Raw genomic sequence first — 22,062 nt, 5'->3', positions numbered from 1 at the left:
AAGAAAGTCAGGACCGCAAGGGGTTGGTCCACCCACTGAGACAGTGTGCCTGATCTAATGGGAGCTCACCAAATCCAGCTGGACTGGGACTGAACAAGCATGGGATCAAACTGGACCCTCTGAATGTGGCTGACAATTGGGGCAGATTGAGAAGTCTGCCCAATGATAATGGCACTGGGACTCGTTTCTACTGCATGTACTGGCCTTTTGGGATCCTAGTCTATTTGGATGCATACCTTCTTAAGCCTGGATGGAGAGGGGAGGGCCTTGGATTTCCCACAGGGCAGGGTATCCTGCCCTCTCTTAGGACTGGAGGGGGGAAGGGTGAGTGGGGAGTGGAAGGGAAGTAGGAGGAGGGGAGGAAGTGGAAATTTTGAATGGTATTATTTATAAAGTAATAAAAAAGAAAAAACTAGGAGAAAATAAACTATAAAGTAAATATTTTGACAAACTTCTATAAATGATCAAAGACCAAAGTTAAAAGTATAAATAAATAACATTGTCTTATAGACATAGGCTATAATTACCCCAGAATCATGGCATCAGATTGGCCTCTTCAGGAGGTAGACATTCAGCTTTTAGGGTTTGGAACTTCATCTCAGGTAAAACATGGGTTGAATGTATAGGGCCAGAATGAAAGAGAGGAAAATTAAAGCCATATGTGGCTAACATAGCAAAGAATTTATGGGGACATTATTTGTCACAGCAATGAAATACTCAGATTAATATTCCCCCAGTCTCAGAAACAAACCCTAAACTAACATACCTTTCTTGGGAAAATATTAAAAAGCACTATAAAGAAGTCACTGACTGGTCAGTTGGTACATAAACAGGTCACAACAGCTGCTGGCCTTTCAAAGGTATCAACAGCCCTACCTTTAAAGGGTTAACTGACCTGTTTTGGGGGAACAATGGTCTGTGACATCAGAGAAACTACAGTCTTAGAACTGTTGGTACAGGAGCAGCTAAATGTTCAATGTATTGAAGAATTGGCAAGTCCTTAGAATTCTCCTTTATTTGTTATTAAGAACAAATCTGGAAAATGGAGAAATATCCAAGAGCTATAAATAAAGTAATTCAGCCATTGGGTTCTCTATTACCAAAAGGACGATCTATTATACTGATTGATTTAAAAGACTGTTTCTTCACAATATGGTTACAAGAACAGGATAGAGGGAAAAACTGCCTTCATAGTGCCTACTTATAATCATTCTCAGCCCACTAAAAGATATCATTGAGCTGGGCAGTGGTGGCACACACCTTTGATCTCAGCACTCAGGAGACAGAAGCAGGCAGATCTCTTTGAATTCAAGGCCAGCCTGCTCTACAGAGCGAGTTTCAGGACAGCTAGGTCTACTCAGAGAAACCTTGTCTCACAAGGTATGGTCGTCCCAGGAGAGCAAGCATGGAGAGAGGAAGGGGGAGGGGGCAAGAGAAAGAGAAAGGGAGGGAGAGAGGGAGGGAGGGAGGGAGGGAGGGAGGGAGGGAGAGAGAGAGAGAGAGAGAGAGAGAGAGAGAGAGAGAGAGAGAGAGAGAGAGAGAGAGAGAAAGCTACTTTGCTTACACATCATCTCAGCCCTCGAGATGCTGAGGCAGAATCACGAATTGGAGGCCACTTTGGATTGTCACTTTTTTTTTAATTGACTTACAAGTTGCCATGTGCGGGTATTTTGTGGCTCGGGCCCCTCCCTCCTTGGGTGCCAGCTCCCAGTCCCAAGGAATGCAGGCAATGCAGCAGGTCTCCCGGGACTGAACGGGAACCCCTCCCCAGAGTTCCCCTCAGTGGCTTCCAGGTGCGGAGTGGAGCACAGGAGGGAAAGATCAAGTCGGGTGGCAGCCCACCCGCTGCAGCATCAGGGACTTGGGAAGGCAGAGAGGGGGCTCTGTACAAGGTCACGCCCTGTAGCCACGCGTGGCTGCACTGGGCACTGAGTCTCCAACTCTGGCTATGTCCGGCCTGCCCTGGGGCGTGGCTATATAGGCCCCGCCCATTGGCGTGAGGCCCCACCCATCCAGCCCATGCCCCGTTCAAGGGAACCTTAGCTACACAAGATTCAGGAGGCCTGCAGCCGCTGGTCACTTCTCGCTGCCGCTGGTCGGCTCTGGTTGCAATGGCTGTGGCTCGGGCTGTGGCTCAGCCTCTGGCTCCGGCTCCCACAACAGGAACTCATGCAGCAGCGTGTTCACTGTCTCAGGACACTCCAGCATCACCATGTGACTGCCTTCCTCGATGAGCTTGAGAAAGGCCAACAGCAGGATCTGCAGGCACATAGGGAAGTCCAACCCTTTAGCCTCACCCTGCTGGAACCTCACCAGGCATTCATTCGCTCAATCAACACCTATTAAGCACCTACAGTATGCCTGGGGTAGGACTTCTCAATCTTGGCTCTGCTGACACTTGGGGTTGGGTCGTTGCTGTGGGGACATCGTGTGTTGTAGGGTGCTGGGCAGCCTCCTTGGACTCCCCCAACCCGGGGATGCCAAGGAAACTCTGCCCTCCTCCCCTGTCCACAAATGGATCTTGACGACAGACCAGGTCTGGGTGAGGGTCCTCCTCGGTTCCTCCCACATACCCATCCTGAGCAGCCCTAAGTCCTGTACTCCAACCCCTATCTCCACTCTTCCAGCATTGGGGGCCTGCCAGAGAAGTTCCGTCATCTTTGTTCTCTTCAGGCTCAGCCCAGAAGCAGGGGCCTCCCACCTGTGACCACATCCACCCACTACAAAATCAAGCCCACCCAGGACCACATTCATGCATTATCCACGCCCACCTAAAAACACACCTGTCTAGAGGCCACATCCTTCCAAAGGCCACAGCATTCAGATACTTTAACCAATGGAAGCCACATCCACTCATAAACCAAACCCTTATCCAGAGACCTCGCCCACCCCAGCTGTCAGAAAGCCACTCCCTTCTAGGGAGTCCACACCCACTCAGCCACGCCCTTTTAAAAAGCCAAATTTCCCAAAGGTCAAGCCTACTCAGAACCCTAACAGGATGTGAGTCTTGGGACCACACTCACCCCCTAAGCCACGCCAGGGACGCAACCCTGGATCCTCTACACAGTTGGGGTAGCGCCCGGGCACGTGTGGTCCGGGACTGCAGGTCCTACCTCAGCCATGCGTTGGTCCTCCTCCACCGGCACGAACTTGTCGTGCATGCCGTGCACCAGCAGCACGGGCACCGTCAGCTCCGCATGGTAGACCTCATCGCCCTCCGGCCAGTACTGGCCACTCATCATGGCCCGTAACACGAAGGAGGACACATTGAATGCGTTGCCCTCCTTCAGCAACTGCTTCTCTTTAGCCCCTTGGCGAGCAAAGCCGGCCCTGAGGGTGCAAAGACGTCCTTGGAGCCTGACCGCGCAGGATCAATGCTACCGATCCCAGTCAGCCCTGAGATCAGGAACCCCTCCCTCTCCCGGATCCCACTCACTTGAGGAAACTCCAGGCCAGGCAGGGCGACAGGCAGTGCAGGACGCACGTGGGCATGTTGAAAATGGAGCAGAGGCTGGGCTCCAGCGCTGTAGGGCCCCCGCCGTTGATCATTATCACTTTGTGCACAAGATCTGGGTACTCGTGGGCCAGGAAAGTACAGAAGGAGACACTGGGGGCAAGAAGGGGAGAGCCCGTTAGCAGACACTAGGCAGGCCCGCCTGGCCGACTTAGGCGGTGCCCCTCCATGATCTGCTCATATACAGAGCTGGCCATGGGAGTCAGGGCTTTTGCACTCTGGGTTTAGCCCCTGGGTTCTCGAAGCAAGTCCTCGGGAAGTCGCACACAGCCTACAGTGTCAGGGCTTATCTGCACCCTCCTGGAGCTGGGACTACAGCATGCACCCCTGTAAGTTTTGGGGTATTTCTTGTTTGAGACAGGGTTTCACTATGTAGCTTTTTCTGGCTGTGTAGACTAGGCTGGCCCAGAACGCTCAGAGATGTGCCTGCCTCCCAGGCAAGCTCCTGTATAATCGGCATGGTTGTCTGTGATCACGAACACAGTGACCTCGGCTGTATCTTACTCTGGTTACCCCAGCTGGGAATGTGCCTCCTGGGGCCTTGCTTGCTAAAAGGCTCGCGGCAGCATTCCGTCTGAGTGACTGACTTTCGGTGGGCCACACCTTTCCAAACAGTACTTAGGGGAGTGCGATTAGCTGCAGCTGGATTCTGGAACCCCCTCAGCGGTCCTTCAGTCTTTCTGTTCAGCATCTGAAGATGCCTTGGACAAACCCAAAGGCACTGACGCCACAGCTCTGCGCAGGATGAATCACTGGGTACCAAATGACGGCACTACTCACAGATCTCCGACCCTCTGCCAGACAGCCTAATCGTATAGCCCAGGCTACCACGGAGGTCATGGCAATCCTCCTGCCGCAGCCTTGAAGCGCTGGGGCTACAGGCAGCTCCATCCCATGGCTCTCTCTTTTGCTCTTCTTAAGATACCAATTCTCTATTGCCCAAGCTGAACTTGAACTCCTAGGATCAAAGGCTTGCGCCTGCTCAGCCTTCATCACTGTGTCCAGCCAGCTAATACCTTGAAGGCTCCAGACAGAAGGGACAGATGCAGGAATGGGCCTATTAGGACACACACACTATGCTGGCCCACAGTTACCCATACACGAGGGCAATTATTACATGTTGACTTAAAAAAAAAAAGACATTTTTGAGACCATAGCAATGTCCCTGTCTCAGATTACAGGCATGACCCACTATGCCCAGCTTTTATTTATTCATTTTTTAGTGTAGGAGTGATTTGCGTACCCACCACTTGTTTGTTTGTTTTGGTTTTTTCAAGACAGGGTTTCCCTGTGTAACAGTCCTAGTTGTCCTGGAACTAGCTCTTGTAGACGAGGCTGGCCTCGAACTCACAGGGATTCACCTGCCTCTGCCTCCCAAGTGCTGGAATTAAAGGCATGCACCACCACTGATTGGCTTATGCCAGCTTTTAAAAATTAATTTTTAGGTTAGGTATGGTAGCCCATACCTTTAATCACCCAGGAGGCAGAGGCAAGTGGATCTCTGTGAATTTGAGGCCAGCCTGGTCTACATGGTGAGTTCTAGGACAGCCTCGGCTATGTAGACAGTCCCTGCCTCAAAAAAAAATCAGTTTTTAATTGTTTAAGGACATAATTTTAGGGATATAAATGTTTACAAATATAAATGTCATATTTATTAACTCTCTTTCTTTCTGGAGATGCTAGGGATTGAACCTATGGCCTTGTGCACACCCAGTATCTACCCGAACCACTCCAAGCTTGGTTTTGTTGAGGGAAGTACATTCGCCTGATTATGTCAGGTCTCATGTATGTTAAGCTGGCCTGGGAGCTGTGTTGCTGAGAGTGACCATGACATTCTGATTCTGTCTCCACCTCCCAAGTGCTTTCAATGTATGTTGTTATTTTTGAGACAAAGTCTCACCCTGTGAATGTGGCTGACAATTGGGGCAGACTGGGGGCCAATGATAATGGCACTGGGATTTGTCTCTACTGCATGTCCTGGCTTTTTGGGATCCTATTCTCTTTGGATGCACACCTTCCTAAGCCTGAATGTACGGGGGAGGGCCTTGGACTTCCCACAGGGCAGGGTACCTTGCCCTCTCTTAGGACTGAAGGGGGTGGGGGGAGGGTGTGTAGGAGCAGGAGGGAAGTGGGAGGAGGAGAGGAAGTGGAATTATTTATAAAGTAATAAAAAAAAATTAAAAGAAGGGAAAAAAGTCTCACCCTGTATCCCTGGCTGGTCTTGAATTCATAGCAATCCTCCTGCCTTGGTCTTGGAAGTTCTGGGGTAAGAGGGGTGAGTATATGCCCAAACCACCACCCTCTCTTTTTTTTTCATTTTTCAAGACAGGTTTTCTCTGTGTAGCTCTGGCTGACCTGGACCTCACTCTGTAGACCAGGTGGGCCTTGAACTCAGAGATCTGCCTGCCTCCCAAGTGCTGAGATTAAAAGTGTGCACCATCAAAACAGGCTTTAACACAGGTTTTTGCTACTGGGTTGGAAATAACTTTGTAGCCCAGGCTGGCCTCAAATTTTTAGCTATCTGCCAACATCAGCTCCTGAGTATAGAGACGATGCACATCTGCCACACACTGGCAGATACTAATGACAAACATTATTAGCTAGGTCAGAGATCATAGTGTCAAGCTATTCCCAGCCCTTCACCTGGGGATTCTAGACAGGGGCTCACCCCTGAGCCACGCCCCCAGCCCCTCACTGGGGATCCTAGGCAGGGGCTCCACTCCTGAGCCACGCCCCTACCTCTTCACTGAGGGGTTCTAGGCAGGGGTTCTGTCACTGAACCACGCCCCCTTCTCCTCACTGGAGGATTCTGGATGGGTGCTCTAGCCCTGAGCCACAATCCCAGCCCAATCACATTTTGCAAGTTGGGTCGGGTAGCATAGAAGTCTTTCATTGTAGTCCTAGGGGTATATCAGGTATTCAAGGTCAGCCTCAGCTACATAATGACTTTTAAGGCTAGCCTGGACTACAGGTGGCCCTTTCTCAGCCTACACCCAGGGGGAAGGGAATGTTTTGTGAGCAGCCCACCCTACCTAGGTCTTACCCGTAAGAGTGGCCAATGAGCACATTGCGCTTCTTGGCGTAGCGCATGAAGATGGCCCGCATGTCCTCCGCAAGTGCGTAAAATGTGTAGGCAGCTGCCACCTGCGGCGCAGAGCTGGCCCCGTGACCCGCCAGGTCAGGTGCCACCACCTCATAGCCAAGTCGCACAAAGAAGTCCAGCTGTTCTTTCCAGATGGCAAGTGAGCCTCCCACACCGTGGATGAAGAACAGCACCACGTCAGCCTGTGCGCCCTTGCAGCTGGTGATGCGCTGCTCGCAGTCGATGTGAATGGTCCTCTTGGGACGCCGGGGGCGCCTTCGTCGTCCGCTGCCTGGGGTGGCCCGGGCGTCGCCCCCTGCGGGCTCTGCCAGTTCTACCTCGAGAGCAGCGGGCGGGTCCCCAGAGCCACTGCGCCCTTGCAGGTCTGCGCGTGGCGCGCGACCCAGATTCTCCACCACCAGCCTCCCATTGCGGTACACCGTGATGCGGCGCTGGCAACGCACGAGGCCGGTCTTGACCCCAGGATCGCCTTCGGGTGGCGGCGGTGGTGGCGGTGTGGGGATCAGCGCGGGACCAGCATGCTTCACCCGGAGCACCCGGCCCGGCTTGACTTCCACAAACGTATAGCCGTCGCTGGATTCAACACTCTCCAGTGGCCGCACTGCGTTGGGGGGTGTCCCCAGTAGGCAGCAGAAGAAACCATCTGTCACCCCGGTCAGCATGGTGTGTCCTGGAGCCGGAGAGGAAGGGACAGCGGCTTGCTCAGGGCTCTGCTCATGCATCAGGTAAGCAGGACCTGAAGGCTCCTCTAGGAGGTCCACTGATACTGCATTGTGGGGGGGGAGCTTCCAGAAGGAGAGGACGCTAAAGCAAATGCCCATTCCTGAGGACATCCTTACCCTACCAGCTGGAGTTTATCCTATCCGCTGTTTATTCATTCATTTATTCACAAATCAATCCATGCCTTTGCATGCAATCATTCATTCATGCATGCAAGCAAGCATGCTTGTATTCATCTATTCACAAACTGAATTATGCAAGCATACATGCAAGCTGATTTGCTTGCTTGGTTTTGAGAAAGGAGCTCACAAAGCCCAGGCTGGCTTGGAAATCCCTGTGCTGCCCAGACTGCCTTTGCTCTGGATGTCACCTCTGGAGCTGTAGCAGGATCGGCATGTGTGCTTGCTTTAGCTCCATATCTCAAATGCCTCCAAAGGCCAGGGAACCTCAAACTCTATGCAACCCTCCCACCTCTACGTCCCTAAGCTCTGGGGTGACAGGCATGCATGAACACAACAGCCCTGGTCTGTAGTCTTTGGCCAGACACTGGCCTCACTCTTTGCAAACCTTCTGCCTCTGCCTCTCCCAGTTCACATAACTGGTGTGAACCCCCATCACCGCCATACTTTTTACATGGGTTTCATTTTGAAGCCCAGGCTGGCCTCAACCTTGTGCCCTCCTGGATACTGAGATGACAGACCACCAAGTTTGGCTTCTGTCCTGAAGGGTCAAAGTTTCCAGTTCAGGCCTCAGGTTGCAAATCTGACCCGTCAAAGATGAGGCCCAGGGCAGATGTTGGCCATGGGGACTCAGAGGTTTTATCCAGTCCCAGGTCCAGGAGAGAGGGAGCTTGAGCTAACCAGAGCAACGGGCACGGTTGGAAGAGGCTGTCCTCAGTACCCTAGTACCCTGTGTTGACGGGTGGCAACACAACCCCTAGTGGCAGCCAGGAGGATGAAGGCAGGACCTGAGTGAGGGCCTCTGGGCCTCCATCCGGTTCCATTGGCCAGCCCCCCCCCCGTGTCCATGACAACCACAGGCGGTTACATAACTCCAAGGGACACCAGCGCAGCGCACCCCTATTGTCTGAGGCATGGGGATGGGGCCAGATTCATTCTTCCTTCACGGCCTGAGCACCGCTGGGATGATGCTCATTAAATACCCGACTTGTGGTGGCCTGGATGCATTAAAGGAAAAGCAGGCCGTGCATCCCACCTTTAGGACCCTGCAACCCCGACTGCGGAGGCCTTTCTAAAGCGCAGCGCCAGCCCTGCTTCCCAGACCCCGACCCGCTTTTCCCGGGCGCTAGTCATCCCCGCAGTGGGATCAAGGCCACTGGTGTTCCGCAGCATCCTAGCAGCGCGAAAGCAGAGGCTGGCAGTTTTCTCCTGTCCCAAGTGGAGGCCCAGCAGCCTGGTGGCTTCTAAGGGAACAGATCCAGCTCACCTGAGGTTGTAGAGGGGCCCGGGGCCCGAGGCAGGGCTCAGGGGTCCCGGGCGGAAAAGCCAGCATCCACCTGCAGGTGCCGCTTACATGGTGGTGCGGGGTCGGCCGCATTAGCGCGGGCAGGCGCAGGCCCGGGGCGGTCAGCGCAGGGGCATCCCGCAGCCGCGCAGCAAACTGGCCCCGTAAGTCCCACCTAGTGTGGGCGGGGCCTCGAGCCGATGGACGGGCATCTCGACCTATTGTCGCCTCAAGCCAACCTGGCCTAGATAACCGTCCAACCAGAGGCTGCGCTTCAAAGATTTGCTCGAGCTCTGCGAGCAGCAGCCCCGCCCCTGTGAAGGGTTTGGGGACGTGGGGACGTGGGGGCGAGGGGTGGGTGGGATGGGCGGGCGCCAGGATTAAGAAGGGCTTGCGGCCCAGAGGTGGCATGGGAGGCAGGGGATGTGTTCTGTCTGGGACAGGGTCTCTGCCAGCTTCTACCTCCCGCCGGGCCGTGTGCCCCCTCTCTGCTGACCTTCCCGTTCTGCAAACAGACTTCCAGATGGGGAAACCGAGACTCAAAAAAGGTCAAGGCTGGCATTTGAACAAGAGGCTGTGTCAGTCCAGAGTCCTAGGAATGAAACAGAAGTGTCGGAGCGTGGGAGCTAGCGAATGGGAATTATATCCCTGCAGTGGGGTTTCAGCCACACCAAGACTGAGTTCTAGGAGAGCCGGAAGCCAGGAAGCCAAGGCTGAGCCTCCTTCCTTCCAGGCCCAGGGCTCAAGGTGCAGCCCAAACACTCGCCAGCATCCCTTTTTTAAACACAGTAAGTCCACCGATTATTTACAGGCACAAGTGGCCGTTTTAGAGGGTGGGTAGGAACCACAGCATAGTGACAACTTCAGAGATGCTCATGTACAGGCTTCGCGTGGCTGCAGGCAGGCTGGGCACCTTAGAGCAATGGGGAGCCATGAAGAATGTGTGAGCAGGAGTCCAGATCTGAGCTGCGGGGAGAAAATTCATCTAGGCCAGCCTAAGGGATTAAACTAGCCAGGGCAAATTCACAACGCACGAGTTTTCCAGATAGCGAGGAGCTAGGACTCGAGGACATCCGGGCTGAGCGCCAAGAGGAGAAGCCTTGGCTGCGGTAGCGCAGAAGCCGCCAGCCGGCTGCGTGCCAGCTGCCTGTCCCCAGTGAGGGCGACTGAAAAGGCCAGCAGCCACTTCCCCCAGCTGAAGCCAGCGGCGTCACCGCCACCCTGGAGCGCCCTCTACCAGTGTCCCAAGCGAAGAACTACAGCTCCCAGAAGACGAAGACAGATTGTCGTACGCACGCACAGATTGAGGAGTCGACACTCGCTCGCCATCTGCTGGTCGTTTCGTAGAACTACATGCCACTTAGGACCACACCTCCCGTTTGTTATCATGCGCAGGCGTAGAACTACAACTCCCGGAGTGCCACGCGGCAACACATGGAACTACAGTTCCCAGAGGCATTGTCGATGAGCCCACATCTAGGAACTGGCGGCGGCCGGGACAGAGTGACCTGCCGCTGGACATGGCTTTCCTAGCCAGAACTTTTGGGTACCCCGCCTGCAGATCGGTGGCCCAGTTGGGTGGCAGGTAAGTGCTGAGGGGGTACCTTGCTCCAGATCTCAACTACCACGAGCACTTCGGAGCATCTTTTGCATACACGCTGTTTGGTTTGCCCTGCGCGTTACGAAGTTGAGGCTCAGGCTGATCAACGCGCCGGGGTCACACAGCAACCATTCTAGCCATTTCTCTGGTCCCACAGGTGGCTCCAACCCCGAGTCCCGGACGTTTGGGGGCTCCCCTCCGTGCAGCAGCAGGCCCGCGGCCGCACGCGCGGGAACGAGTACCAGCCCAGCAACATCAAGCGCAAGCACAAACACGGTTGGATCCGCCGGCTGAGCACCCCGAGCGGCGTGCAGGTCATCCTCCGCCGCATGCTGAAGGGCCGCAAGTCCCTGAGCCACTGAGGAACGGCGCCCGCGCCTGCGGGAACAGACTCAGACGCCGGTAGAACTGGCCGAGAGCAAGAATTTGGGGGCCGTCCCTTCCTAGGCTTTTGGAGTATGAAGAATTCAAAACTTGCAGAGCCCCTAGGTCCCCGCGTCCCCAAGCCCACAGCGGTGGCTCCCCCTCCTGCGTTATCTCTGCAGTTTCTGTACATGTTTCTGAAGGCATCTTTGTAAGCTTGGCTCCTTAAAATATCACACCACCCCTGGTGGTTCCAGCCACTCGGAAATATTACCGGCTCTCTAATAAACCTTCCCGTTTCTAGGCGCGCTGCATGTATGCTAACGTACATGTTGTGGGGAGGAGGGGTCAGGGATCGGGGCCCCTGCTGTGAGGTGGGCAAGGCCTTAGCCCCAAGACTCAAGTCCCACACAAAGTGCTGACTGACTTCTGTTTGGCCTGATACCCCCATCTTGTAGTTAGCAAGTGATTGTCCTTTTACGGTGTGCATTCCTGCGATTGAACACAGGCATTCCACAAATGCCTTTACCTGCTGAGCCATGTCACCAGCCCCCACCCCCATGCTTGTCATGAAGGGACTCTAGTAGATGATGTGTATTTAGAACCGGGCAGTTGAGAAACACGGGGAACAGATCTGAAAGTGGAATCATAGGGACAAAGGACGCTGAAAGAGGATGCGTGCCTGGCTTGGCTCTTGACAACAGAGCAGTCAGGTAAGGCTTCCTGGAGGAAGGGGCTGAGTCTGCAGAAGGGATTGGTTGGGGTGAGTAGCCACATCTGTGGAAGACAGCAGAGGGATCTGGAATTTGGGCTCCTGAGGTATACCTAAAACCTTGGGTCACTGGGGAACTGCAGCAGGTATTGGAGCCAGATTGAGCTAGATCTGATGCTGCTCGCCTGTCCCAGCAAGCATGCGATGGGGGCAGGAGGGTGAGAAGTTCAAGGCCATCCTCATCCATGCAGCAAGTTCAAGACCACCCACTCCCACATTTTTTAATTTTAGATTTACTTATTTTTATTTTGTGTATATGTTTCACTCATGACTTAGTTTGATTTCTACCAAAAGCAGCTGGTGGAAGAAAAGGTTTATTTCACCTCAGCTCATGGTCCATGGCTGAAGAATATCAGGCAGGATCACGGAGGCAGAAGCTGATGCAGAGGTCATGGAGGGGAGCTGCTTACTGACTTGATCAGCCTGCTTCACTAGAGAACCCAGGATCACCAGTGTTAGACCCTGACATCTATACTACGTGCTATACAGCGTTACGCCTGTTGCTCCCATGCCAGGAACAAGGAGACTTAAAAACATACGCGTACACAGAGACAGAGAGAGACAGAGACATGGTCTCTCTTGATACAAGAATGCCAAATTTATAGTGCTCAGGGGAAGCTTATATAGTGCTCTGGCCACACCCCAGCTCTCAGGATCTTTCAGCTGCAGACCCACCAGCCTGCCGTCAGGGTCTCGTGCTCAGAGCAGCTGCAGCTTGCTCAGAGCAGAGGGAAACAAATTGGGTGGGGGTTTTTTTGTTTGTTTTTTGTTTTTCAATACAGGGTTTCCCTATAGGTTTGGAGCCTGTCCTGGAACTAGCTCTTGTAGACCAGGCTGGCCTCGAACTCACAGAGATGCGCCTGCCTCTGCCTCCCGAGTGCTGGGATTAAAGGCGTGCGCCACCACTGCCTGGCGAAAACAAGTTGTTTTGCTCAGTTCACTCCAGCAGGCAAATGGTCTGAGGCAGGGAAAATCAAGGGGGCAGGGATCTATAGCTCCCAACACACCAGCCCAGGGATGGATCTACCCACCATGGACTGAGCCCTTCCCATCAATCAGCAATCAATAAAATCCCCACAGGCCATGTGGTTGCTGAGATTGTAACCTTGGGTCATCTGGAAGGGTACCAAGTACTATAAACCACTGAAGGGTCTCTACATCCCTGAAACCCTGTCTCTTTAAAAAAAAAAGTGGCGGGAGGCTTTGTCTTGGTTAAGGGTCACTATTGCTGTGAGGAACACCATGACCATAAGCAAGTTGTGGAGGAGAGGGTTTGTCCGGCTCACACTTCCACAGCACTGTTCATCACTGAAGGAAGTCAGGACAGGAGCTCACAGGGCAGGAACCTGCAGGTGGGAGCTGATGCAGCGGTCATAGAGGGTGTGCTTACTGGTTTGCTCTTCATGGCTTGCTCAGCCTGCTTTCTTAAATACCCAGGATCTCCAGCACAGGGAAGTCACTTCCCACGGTAGGCTGGATCTCCCATCAATCACTAAGAAAACAGCTGGGCAGAAGTAGCAAATGCTTTTAATTCCAGCACTCAGGAGGCAAAAACAGGCAGATCTTGGAGTTCAAGGCCAGCCTGGGCTACATGAGGCCGCACTCACTGGTCAAGCTGAGGACCTGAGCTGATTCTGGAGCCCATATGAAGGTGGCTAGGGTACAGCCTGATCTTAGGGTACAGCCTGATCTTAGGGTACAGCTGTCCTCTGCCCTCCACACGCTAATCGTGCACACAAGACCAGATTAAGAAGTGAGCTGGAGAGCCGCGAAGACACAGTGCCAAGTCTTGCCTCCACACCTGTACTTGTACACACACACACACACACACACACACACACACAGCACAAAAGCACAAGTTTTTTCTGTTTGGTTTTGCTTTTTGGGGGGGTCATTTTTTTGCTATAGTGTGATCTGTCAGTTCAAAATCAGTTGCTAGTTCAGAGACTATGCATGAAAATCCAAGTCTGAAAGCAAGTCTTTCATCGCAGCACTTGGGAAGCAGAGGCAGGTGGATCTCTGAGTTCGAGGTCAGCCTGGTCTGCAGCACGAGTTCCAAGGAAAGCCAGAGCTACACAGAGAAGCCCTGGATCAAAAAAACTACGTAAAAGTAGGCTGGCCAGACAGCTAACCTAGTCAGAGCTCGCATCACCAAGCCTACTGACCTGAGTTTAAACCCTGGAACACATAGGGTGGGACCGGCTCTTGAAAGCTGTCCTCTACATGAGGACCGTAAATTTAAAAGTTTTATATAACAATGTTTTAGAAACAAGTATTTCTCCCTCAAAGCCCCTCCTAGTCTCAATTTTTTTTTCTTTTGGTTTTAATGAGACAGGGTTTCTCTGCGTGGCTGTCCTGGAACTCGCTTTGTAGACCAGGCTGGTCACAAACTCCAAGAACTGCCTCCACCACCTGGCAGGCTGTTAGATTTCTTTTTTGTTTGTTTTGTTTTGTTTGTTTTGATTTTTCACCTGGCAGGCTGTTAGATTTCTTTTTTGTTTGTTTTGTTTGTTTTGATTTTTCGAGACAAGGTTTCTCTGTAGCTTTGGAGCCTGTCCTGGAACTAGCTCTTGTAGACCAGGCTGGTCTCGAACTCAGAGAGATCCGCCTGCCTCTGCCTCCCGAGTACTGGGATTAAAGGCGTGCACCAACTCCGCCCGGCTAGGCTGTTAGATTTCTAAACGGAAAAAGTTGCCATCTACTGCAAGTTCTGTCACTAACAGGGCATCCAAGAGATGAGGTTAAAGGCGTGTGCCACGTTCACCTGGCTTTCAAACCGCCCAATTTTTTAGATTTTCTTAAATCCAGAGTTTAGGTAGAGTTGTTAGCTCTACCTAAAGCAACAACAACAACAAACAAACAAACAAAAACAAAAAACAAACCACACCTGCCATCCCAGGAAATTTGGGAAGCTGAGGCAGGAGGATTGTTGCACGCTCAAAGTCAGCCTGTATTATGGCGTGAACTCAAAACTAAATAAATAAACAAATAAAAGAATCTGTAGGTTGAGACTCAGCAGAGAAGGTCGAGAGTTCGATGGCCTTTTTACAGAGAGGCCATCCAGGGATGTCAAGCCAGCCGCCAAAAGGAGAGGAGACCTGCGGGACCACGAACGAGAATGAGAACTACAACTCCCAGGCGACGTCGCGCGCAGTCTCCGCCCACTTCCGGATCGCAAGCCCTATGTATTTCAAGTCCCGGGCGAGGTTTGCTCATTCAACCGAACTCGACGACGAAGGCGGAGGTGTAAAGACCAATGGCAACGCGCGTGCGTACGGGATGGCCAATGGGAGCGCGCCGGGCGCGAAGGGCGGGGCCACACGCAGGCCAATGACGCGCGGCGCTGTCGCCATCGGCGTGAGCTGCGCGGCGACTGGAAGTGGCTGTGCGGCCGCGACTGGGAAGGAGGCTGCGGCGGCGGCGGTGGCGGCGGCGGCCGGGACGGCGGAGGACACGGACGATGGTGAGCGCGGCCGTGCGGCCTCCCCTTCCGCCCGGCATGGCGTCGCGGGTCCCTCCACTGTCCCCGAGACCCCGCTCCCGACCCCCCTCATAGTCTCGGTCCCGCCCCTCGCGCTGACCTATGACCTCCGACCCCTCCGCGGGCTGCCCGTCCACCCTACCCCGGCTCTTTCTGCTACCCCTGACCCTACTTAGGCTTTAAGGCTCTGATAACTCTTTCATTTCCGGGTCGCGATTGTCTCTTGTGTCTGTGTGTGTGTGTGTGTGTGTGTGTGTCCGTCCTCCCTCCCGCCCCGGAAATTGCTTGGGGTGGGGTGGGGTCCCTCGAGACCCTCCCCCGCTCCGGACTGTTCCTCGACGAGGCTCCTCGGGTTCCGGGCGTTTGAGGGGCGGGTCTGGGCAGCCCGGCTGCGAGGGGGCTTGTCACCATGTCATGCAGGGCTTTGTCACCAAAGGAAGTGCGACATCGCGCCAGACCCGTTTCCCTGGTCCCCACCCCTTTCTGTCGAACCCACACTTGTTCTTAACGAGGGAACAGCTTTGTCTCCCCTGTTTGCAAAATGAGGGTGCCCACCCCTTGGAATGAGGGAGGCACCAGCAGGGGCTAGCACAGGCGCCCGCCCATAGGTGAGCTGGGGGACGTCCTCCCCTCGCTGCACCCCAATCTTCAAGATCCCTGTGGCCTGATGGGCGCTCCTGACCTCCTCAGGGGTCGTGGTTCCCGTGGTTCTTTGGGATGAGGGCTTCTCTCTGACCCAGGGTGAAGCCATACCTCAGACTTGAGCAGAGGAGAGGCCAAATCCCAGCCCACACCCTGAAGAATAGTAATGAATCATATAGAAGAGGTCCTGGAAGGGGTAAACATGGCTGTGGGGGTCCCCGTTTCACCTCTGCAGCCTTATTCCCTGTACCAAGACTCTCCCCAGGGCACCCACCCTGAGCCTGCCACTTCTCACTCAGAGGCCTGTTCCAGCCTCCTCCCTACCCCTTCCCATCCCAACCCTTTGGTCATCTTTAATTCACCTAGAATCAGGGGTTTTCAAAAACATCATTTTGTACACTTTGTAGCTCATGTAGCATCCTCGGGGCTCCCAGTGGTGAGTCTGCTCCTGGCTTCCATTCAGGGGCAGTGCCCTTTGTGACCTCATCCCCAGCTGCTCAGCAAGCCACACTGCCTTGTTTTCTCTTCCCTGGCTCCCAAGTTCCTGCTGCCCCAGGACCTTTGCACCAGCTTCGCCTCCACCATAGCACCTGGCCTCCAGGAGCACAGATTCCATTGACCCCAAAAGCCCACGAGAGAGCTTGCCCCTTGTCTTTAGGCCTTGTTTGCCAGCTTTCTTGAGGAGGCCCCATCTTTTTAGAAGTGCAGACCGATAACATGGCCCTGCCCTGCCCTGCCCTGAGGGACCTCTGTTCCCACTTTCTGCCCTGACTGTCTTGACTGCCAATCTGAGCTGTGCTTGGAGGTGGCAGTGAACTGCATGGTGGGGGGGGGGGGTCACTTAGCTCGCAGCAGGCCTGGATTTGGTGTGGTGTCATTGGGTCCTCCCGAGCTCTGCCAGGGCCCAGCCCAAGGCCTTAGGGAAGCAGAGCTACACTCCAGACTTGCACTGCAGTATGGGACAGCTCAGGCAAGTGCTTTGAGATAGTGGGAGAGTTGTAGGGTGTGTCCCAGATGGTGGCACACCGTGTTACAAGCCAGAGAGATCGGGCCAGCCAGTCAGTGCCGGTGTGAAGAGTCGAGATTGCTTATTTGTTATTTTGAGACTGGGTGTCCCTGTGGAGCTGGAGTAAGATGGCAGCTGTGAGGACATAAGCAGGGCAGGCTCCCTTCTATGTGAGTGCCCCAGGGAAGCTCCCTGAGCCCAGACTAGCCTTGCTCTGCCACTAGGCCACACACAGCACCTGCTGGGCTAATGGCCCCAAACACCTCAGTTCTGCTCTGGAGTCCCACCCTCATCCCTCAAGTGTGTACTAATGGCCTGGCCAGGACACCCTAGGGGTGTGGGGGGGGGCACTGGAGCCTGCACCCTGGGTTGGTCAGGAGCAGCTCTTGGTCACAAAACAGAGCAGGTACACTGAGGTTGCCTGGCCACATTCCAGGCCAGCAGAGTGGTGGGGGGCGGGGCAGGCACCTCTGCTTCACCATAAGGTCAGCCAGGTGGCCAGACCTGAGTTTTAGGAATGTCACAGGGAAGCAGTAACATGGGCCCTGTGGCCATCTGTACCGGGACATACACAGTGACATCTTCCAGGCATCACACCGGGGTCACAGACTAGTGCACCTTCATCCACTACCCCTCCCCAGACCCGAGTGACATTTGGAGAATGAGCAAACATCCTGATTGGCTCCCTGAGCTAGATGGGCTCAAGGCAGGGTTACCTGCCCGGCAGCTAGCCCCCAGGCCAGGCAGCCTCTGTCCCACCCCCACCCGAGTGCTGGGACAGTGGGTGTGCACCACCGAACCATCTTCTGAAATATTCTTTTGCTTTTTTGGTTTGTTTTTGATTTTTCGAGACAGGGTTTCTCTGCAGAGCCCTGGCTACCCTGGAACTTGCTATATAGACCAGGCTGACTTCAAACTTAGAGATCCTGCCTCTACCTCCCGAGGGCTGAGATTAAAGGCCTGCTTCACACTGCCTGGCTTCATTATTGCTTTGGTTGTTGTTTTGAGAAGGGCCCTGCTCTAGCCTCATGGAGTGGAGATGGCAGGCACGCACTACTGTGCCCAGAGGAAGTGCCACATTAAACAGCTCTGGTGGAGATGGCTGGGCAGGCCTGATGGCAGAACCCACTTGGTGGAAGGAGAAGTGAGTGCACACATGGTGGCACGCATTACCCTCCCCACACAAACATACAGAGCACAGTGAATACACGTAGAAAAGTATTTCATAAGCGGCCAGCATCAGGTTCTCTCTGGCTGGTCACAGGTCATGGGAGACCCCTAGGAGAGCCCCTTGCCTCTCAAGCAGTGGAGGACCAGGAGGGTGGCAGCCCAGGTGTGTTCTTAGACTGGATCAGAGGCCTCACGCCCACCCCTGTCTCCAGGCAGACTTTCTGAAAGGCTTGCCCGTCTACAACAAGAGCAACTTCAGCAGGTTCCACGCGGACTCCGTGTGCAAGGCCTCGGTGAGTGTGGGGCTGGGAGTGGCATCCCTGTCTTGAGGGCAAGGGTTGCCAGCTAACCCTCCCTCCCCATTCACAGAACCGCCGTCCCTCAGTGTACCTGCCGACCCGAGAGTACCCGTCAGAACAGAGTGAGTACTGCAGCGCTTCGTCCTCCCTGCAGGCCAGGAGGGGCCACCCCTGCCATCTGCGTATCAGACTGTAAGCTGGGACCGAGCTGGGAGATAGAGCCCTGGGTTCCATCTTGAAATGGGCAAGCTGAGCACACCTGTCCCAGCGCTCTGGAGGCTGAGGCAGGGGAAGCGGAAGTTTAAATCTGACTATCGATCCCTGGAACCCATGTGAAAGTCAGGCGCCTTGGCAGGGGTCTGTAATTGGAGTCCGCTCCACTGGGCAACCTAGGACCCGCCAGCCTGGTACAAAGAACAAGAGAGCCCAAGAGAGCCCAGCAAACAAAGGGAAGGTGAGGGCCAGTGCCGAGGCCGGTGTGTACCCACATGCCCACAGAGACCACAAGTCAGAGTCTCTGTGGGTGTGGAAGTGGGGGAAGCAGTGACCATACTGGGCCTGTGGGCAGCGGTGTCCAGGCCATGGTCTCTGTGGCATAGGAGAGCAAGGGACTAGTGCTTGACTGTCAATCTGGAAGCCAGATATGGTGGCACACACCTCTAATTCAAGCACTCAGAAAGCAGAGATGCCAGCCTGGTCTATAGAGCGAGGTCCAGGTCAGAGTTATATAGTAAGGCCCTGTCTTAAAAAATAATCCAGAAATGCTGATTTCCACGAGATGGCTACCAGGCCTGAGAATCTGACACAGTCCCTATAATCCATATGGTAGGGGGAGAGAACTGGCTCCCACCATTGTCCTCTGACCAAAACATGCACCCACCCAGCACAAGCTAAAAACCATGCAAGGGGCTACACAGACTCTCAGGTTAGCTGTGCTGCAGGGGACTGGAGCCCTCTTGTAGCCTCGTCGGACGGACACACACACACACCCCACAGAGATTTAAAATAATACAAGTAAATCCTTAAAAAACAGATCCTTCCAGGAAAGGAACAAGGCTCATGGGCAGTGCAGTTCCCTGGCAGTTCCCTGGCATGGGTGAGGCTATGGGTTCGTCCTGAGCACCCAACCTCGCTGTAGCCTGACGTGGGTACTTCCTCTGGTGTTGTCTCAGGAGACGGGAGGGCTCCGCAGCAGGGTGCTGGCCTGAGTTCCAGAACCTTGGCTCCATCCTTGGCACCAAAACCAGGACAAAACCCAAGGGTGTTCCAAAGCGAGCTGCCCAGGGCAGCAGTGCCTGAGGCTGTGGCTCAGCTGTGTGTTGAGAAGGGATGCAGCAGTCTTCTCTTACTTCTGATAAAGGGTGCTGAGTTTGCACCCCAGAAAAGTGAGGCAGACCCGGAGGCCAAGGTGGAGGCCATAGCACCTCCATCTTTCTCACGCTCTCTTCTGCTTCCCAGTCATTGTGACCGAGAAGACGAACATCCTCCTGCGCTACCTGCACCAACAATGGGACAGAAAGGCAAGCTGCTTGGCAGGGGTGTGAGTGGGGCCTTGAGACCAGTCCTGGGGAAAAGTGTTCCAGGGGTGTGTGCTCGTGGGGTCCTGGCACTTGGGAGAGGGGGTGAACTTGGGGCGTTGTTCATTGCACAGCTAGTGCCTAGTCGTCAGACTAAGTCTCTTGTTTCTGACATTTTACTGTAATGGTAAAATGTATTTGTGACGTATGTGCCTGTCACCCCCAGCATTCAGGAAGCTGAGGGTGCTCAGGGCCAGCATGAGGTACATGAGACCATGCATTGTGAGTCCAGGGTGGTCTCATACAGTGATCCGCCTGCCTCGACTCCCAAGCAGGCCTGTGCTACCTCAGCCGTTTAGATAGTATGTAAAATAGCACACCCATTCAGCCTGCCCGAGTTACCTTGCAGGGTGTCCCCATGGGCTGGGCATAGTGATGAGGCAGGGGCATGAGGATCTCTGTGTTTGAGGCCAGCCTGGGCTACATAGTTTCAGAACAGCAACGGCCAGAGCTATGTAGAGACCCTATGGGGTGGGGTGGGATGGGGGAGCGAGGGAAAAAGAACCATGTTATTGGTTCTCCCATGCTGTCCTCACTCCAGCCTCTCCCTCTCCACCCCTCCAGAACGCTGCCAAGAAGAGAGACCAAGAACAGGTGGAGGCAGAGGGCGAGAGCTCAGCGCCACCCCGCAAGGTGGCCCGGACCGACAGCCCCGACATGCCCGAGGACACCTAGGCCCCACACAGCGCCCCGCGTCTGTCTGCTCTGTCCGTTCCTGCCCGCGTGTGTAAGCGCAGCCTGCCTCCTACACCCAGCCTGCGCCCTCCAACCTCATAGGACCCATGTATTTATTTTCCTTGAGTTTTTATTTATGCTGTAACTCGTGTCAAGCATTGGTTAAAGGGACGTCAGGCCCAGCGCCGTGAGGTGTCAGTAGATGCTTTTTTTAAAGCACAGTGGTGTCCCCCACCCAACCACCCGCCAGAGACGACGCCAGGGTCCAAAGTCCGGGGCGGCCTGGTCTCCCAACAAGCGACCTGCCTTCGCGTTCTCCTTCCCGTTCCCACCCACAGGCCGGCCAGGTCTCGGTCCTTGGAACCTCCCGGGGCCCTTCCATGCCAGCCCTTACTCTGAGCCCACGCCAGGGCAGGAGAGAGCCGGCCCTCTGGATCTTTCTCTTAAGTCATTTTATCATGGACTAGCCCGTGCTCCTCCTCCATCCCAATAAAAGGATCTTTCCTACTTCACCCAGCGTCTTTGGTCCGCACACCTCAGCTGGAGCCACTGGAACCGGAGTGACTGGCATAGGGCTGACTGCCGCACCTCCTTTCCCAGGGGTCCTTGGGTTCACATTTCCCTGGGAGACAGAGCCCAGGACAGCGGCACAGGGCTGACAGCCACCCATCGTGGGCATCATGTGGGAGGCCCGCCTGCCAGCACTAGTCTCTGGCCACTGGAGGCCCCTGCACCAGCCAAGCTGGGCCCAGTAGCCTTAAGCTGGGGAACACTGCTGGGGTTGAGGTGGCCCCACTGTCCTGAGGGTAGGGAAGGAAACTTCCCTGGACTGGAGTGGTTGTGCACCCTCAGCTGTGGCATGGTACACGCCGCAGGTAAGGGCTTCTGGGGTCCCTGCTGTGGGCAAGGCCCAAGGCATCCACGTTCCCTAAGAGCTATCCCCCCACTGTGACCCCACCTACCCGGGCCTGTTCTGACCCCAGTAGCACCTCAGACTCACACAGTGACTGGATCCTGGCAGCCCTATTAACCCTTGTGCGTCCCTACCCAAGCACCCGGCAATGCCCTTCCTCCTGCGCCCTGTCTCAGGTGGCATCCACTCATACACACACTGGAGTTCTGTCTCCCTCTGCCTTTGCTGTGCACGGCTGTGCAGCCTCGGGAGCGCCACTTGAGCTCCCAGGTCCCTGCAGGCTGGCCAGGATGTCCTCTGGATCAAGTCACAGTGGGCTGTTACTGGTGTGGATCCTCTGTTCTGGGCACCCTCACAAGTGCACCATTCCTAAGTCCCATCTGGCGTAGGGTGCCACGTAAGTGCATCTGGACCCAGGCCCGAAATCGCCACCCTGATGGGTTCCCTAGGCCCTCTAGAGGCCTCATCCTGGGAGAACCGGGTGCCCAGCCACGGGCTACGGATCCCCCGAGGTCTCTCCACCGCTCTGACCTCGAGCACTGTTGAAATAAACTTTTTATTGCATTTCTGCCGTTTTACAAAAATATGACAAAATAAATTAAAAACAAATAAATAACCGCCCATCCTGTGTACTTTTCTGTTCTGTGGGGTTCCGCTCGTGGCCCCCATCCTGGTCGACGAAACGGCAGGGGCGCGGCGGGGCTAGTGGCGGGCTGCGGGCCAGCAGGCGGGCTGCGAGGGGCCGGGGACCCGGGGCGGGTTG

General features: G+C 54.7%; 3 protein-coding genes across 5 annotated transcripts; 2 read left to right on the top strand and 1 right to left on the bottom strand.

Annotated features, from left to right (window-relative positions):
- Positions 1-1,616: 1,616 nt before the first annotated feature.
- Positions 1,617-8,970, bottom strand: Abhd8 (abhydrolase domain containing 8). The gene is made up of 5 exons (XM_038326992.1): positions 8,784-8,970; positions 6,558-7,287; positions 3,437-3,607; positions 3,114-3,330; positions 1,617-2,259 (listed from the first exon to the last, which is right to left on the bottom strand). The coding sequence occupies exons 2-5, from the start codon at positions 7,277-7,279 to the stop codon at positions 2,077-2,079; spliced, it is 1,293 nt and encodes a 430-aa protein (XP_038182920.1). The 5' UTR covers positions 7,280-7,287; positions 8,784-8,970; the 3' UTR covers positions 1,617-2,076.
- A 1,261-nt stretch (positions 8,971-10,231) lies between these two features.
- On the top strand, positions 10,232-11,067 carry Mrpl34 (mitochondrial ribosomal protein L34). The gene is made up of 2 exons (XM_038328035.2): positions 10,232-10,386; positions 10,559-11,067. The coding sequence occupies exons 1-2, from the start codon at positions 10,322-10,324 to the stop codon at positions 10,761-10,763; spliced, it is 270 nt and encodes an 89-aa protein (XP_038183963.1). The 5' UTR covers positions 10,232-10,321; the 3' UTR covers positions 10,764-11,067.
- A 3,706-nt stretch (positions 11,068-14,773) lies between these two features.
- On the top strand, positions 14,774-21,920 carry Dda1 (DET1 and DDB1 associated 1). Of its 3 annotated transcripts, none has more exons than XM_038328804.2 (5): positions 14,774-14,999; positions 18,052-18,128; positions 18,205-18,326; positions 19,593-19,654; positions 20,276-21,920. In XM_038328804.2, exons 1-5 carry the CDS (start codon positions 14,816-14,818, stop codon positions 20,440-20,442), a joined length of 612 nt encoding a protein of 203 aa, XP_038184732.1. In that variant the 5' UTR covers positions 14,774-14,815; the 3' UTR covers positions 20,443-21,920. The 3 variants fall into 3 exon arrangements, with proteins under 3 accessions (XP_038184732.1, XP_038184734.1, XP_041910954.1); XM_038328806.2 differs by having other exon boundaries at positions 18,205-18,256; positions 20,276-20,898; XM_042055020.1 differs by having other exon boundaries at positions 14,862-14,999; positions 18,048-18,128; positions 20,276-20,898.
- The last annotated feature ends 142 nt before the right edge of the window (positions 21,921-22,062 follow it).

The sequence above is a fragment of the Arvicola amphibius genome, chromosome 4 (genome assembly GCF_903992535.2).
Source record: "Arvicola amphibius chromosome 4, mArvAmp1.2, whole genome shotgun sequence".
Taxonomy (NCBI): Eukaryota; Metazoa; Chordata; class Mammalia; order Rodentia; family Cricetidae; genus Arvicola; species Arvicola amphibius.
Note: the sequence above shows the minus strand (reverse complement) of the source record. Positions and strands in the feature narration are given on the sequence as shown.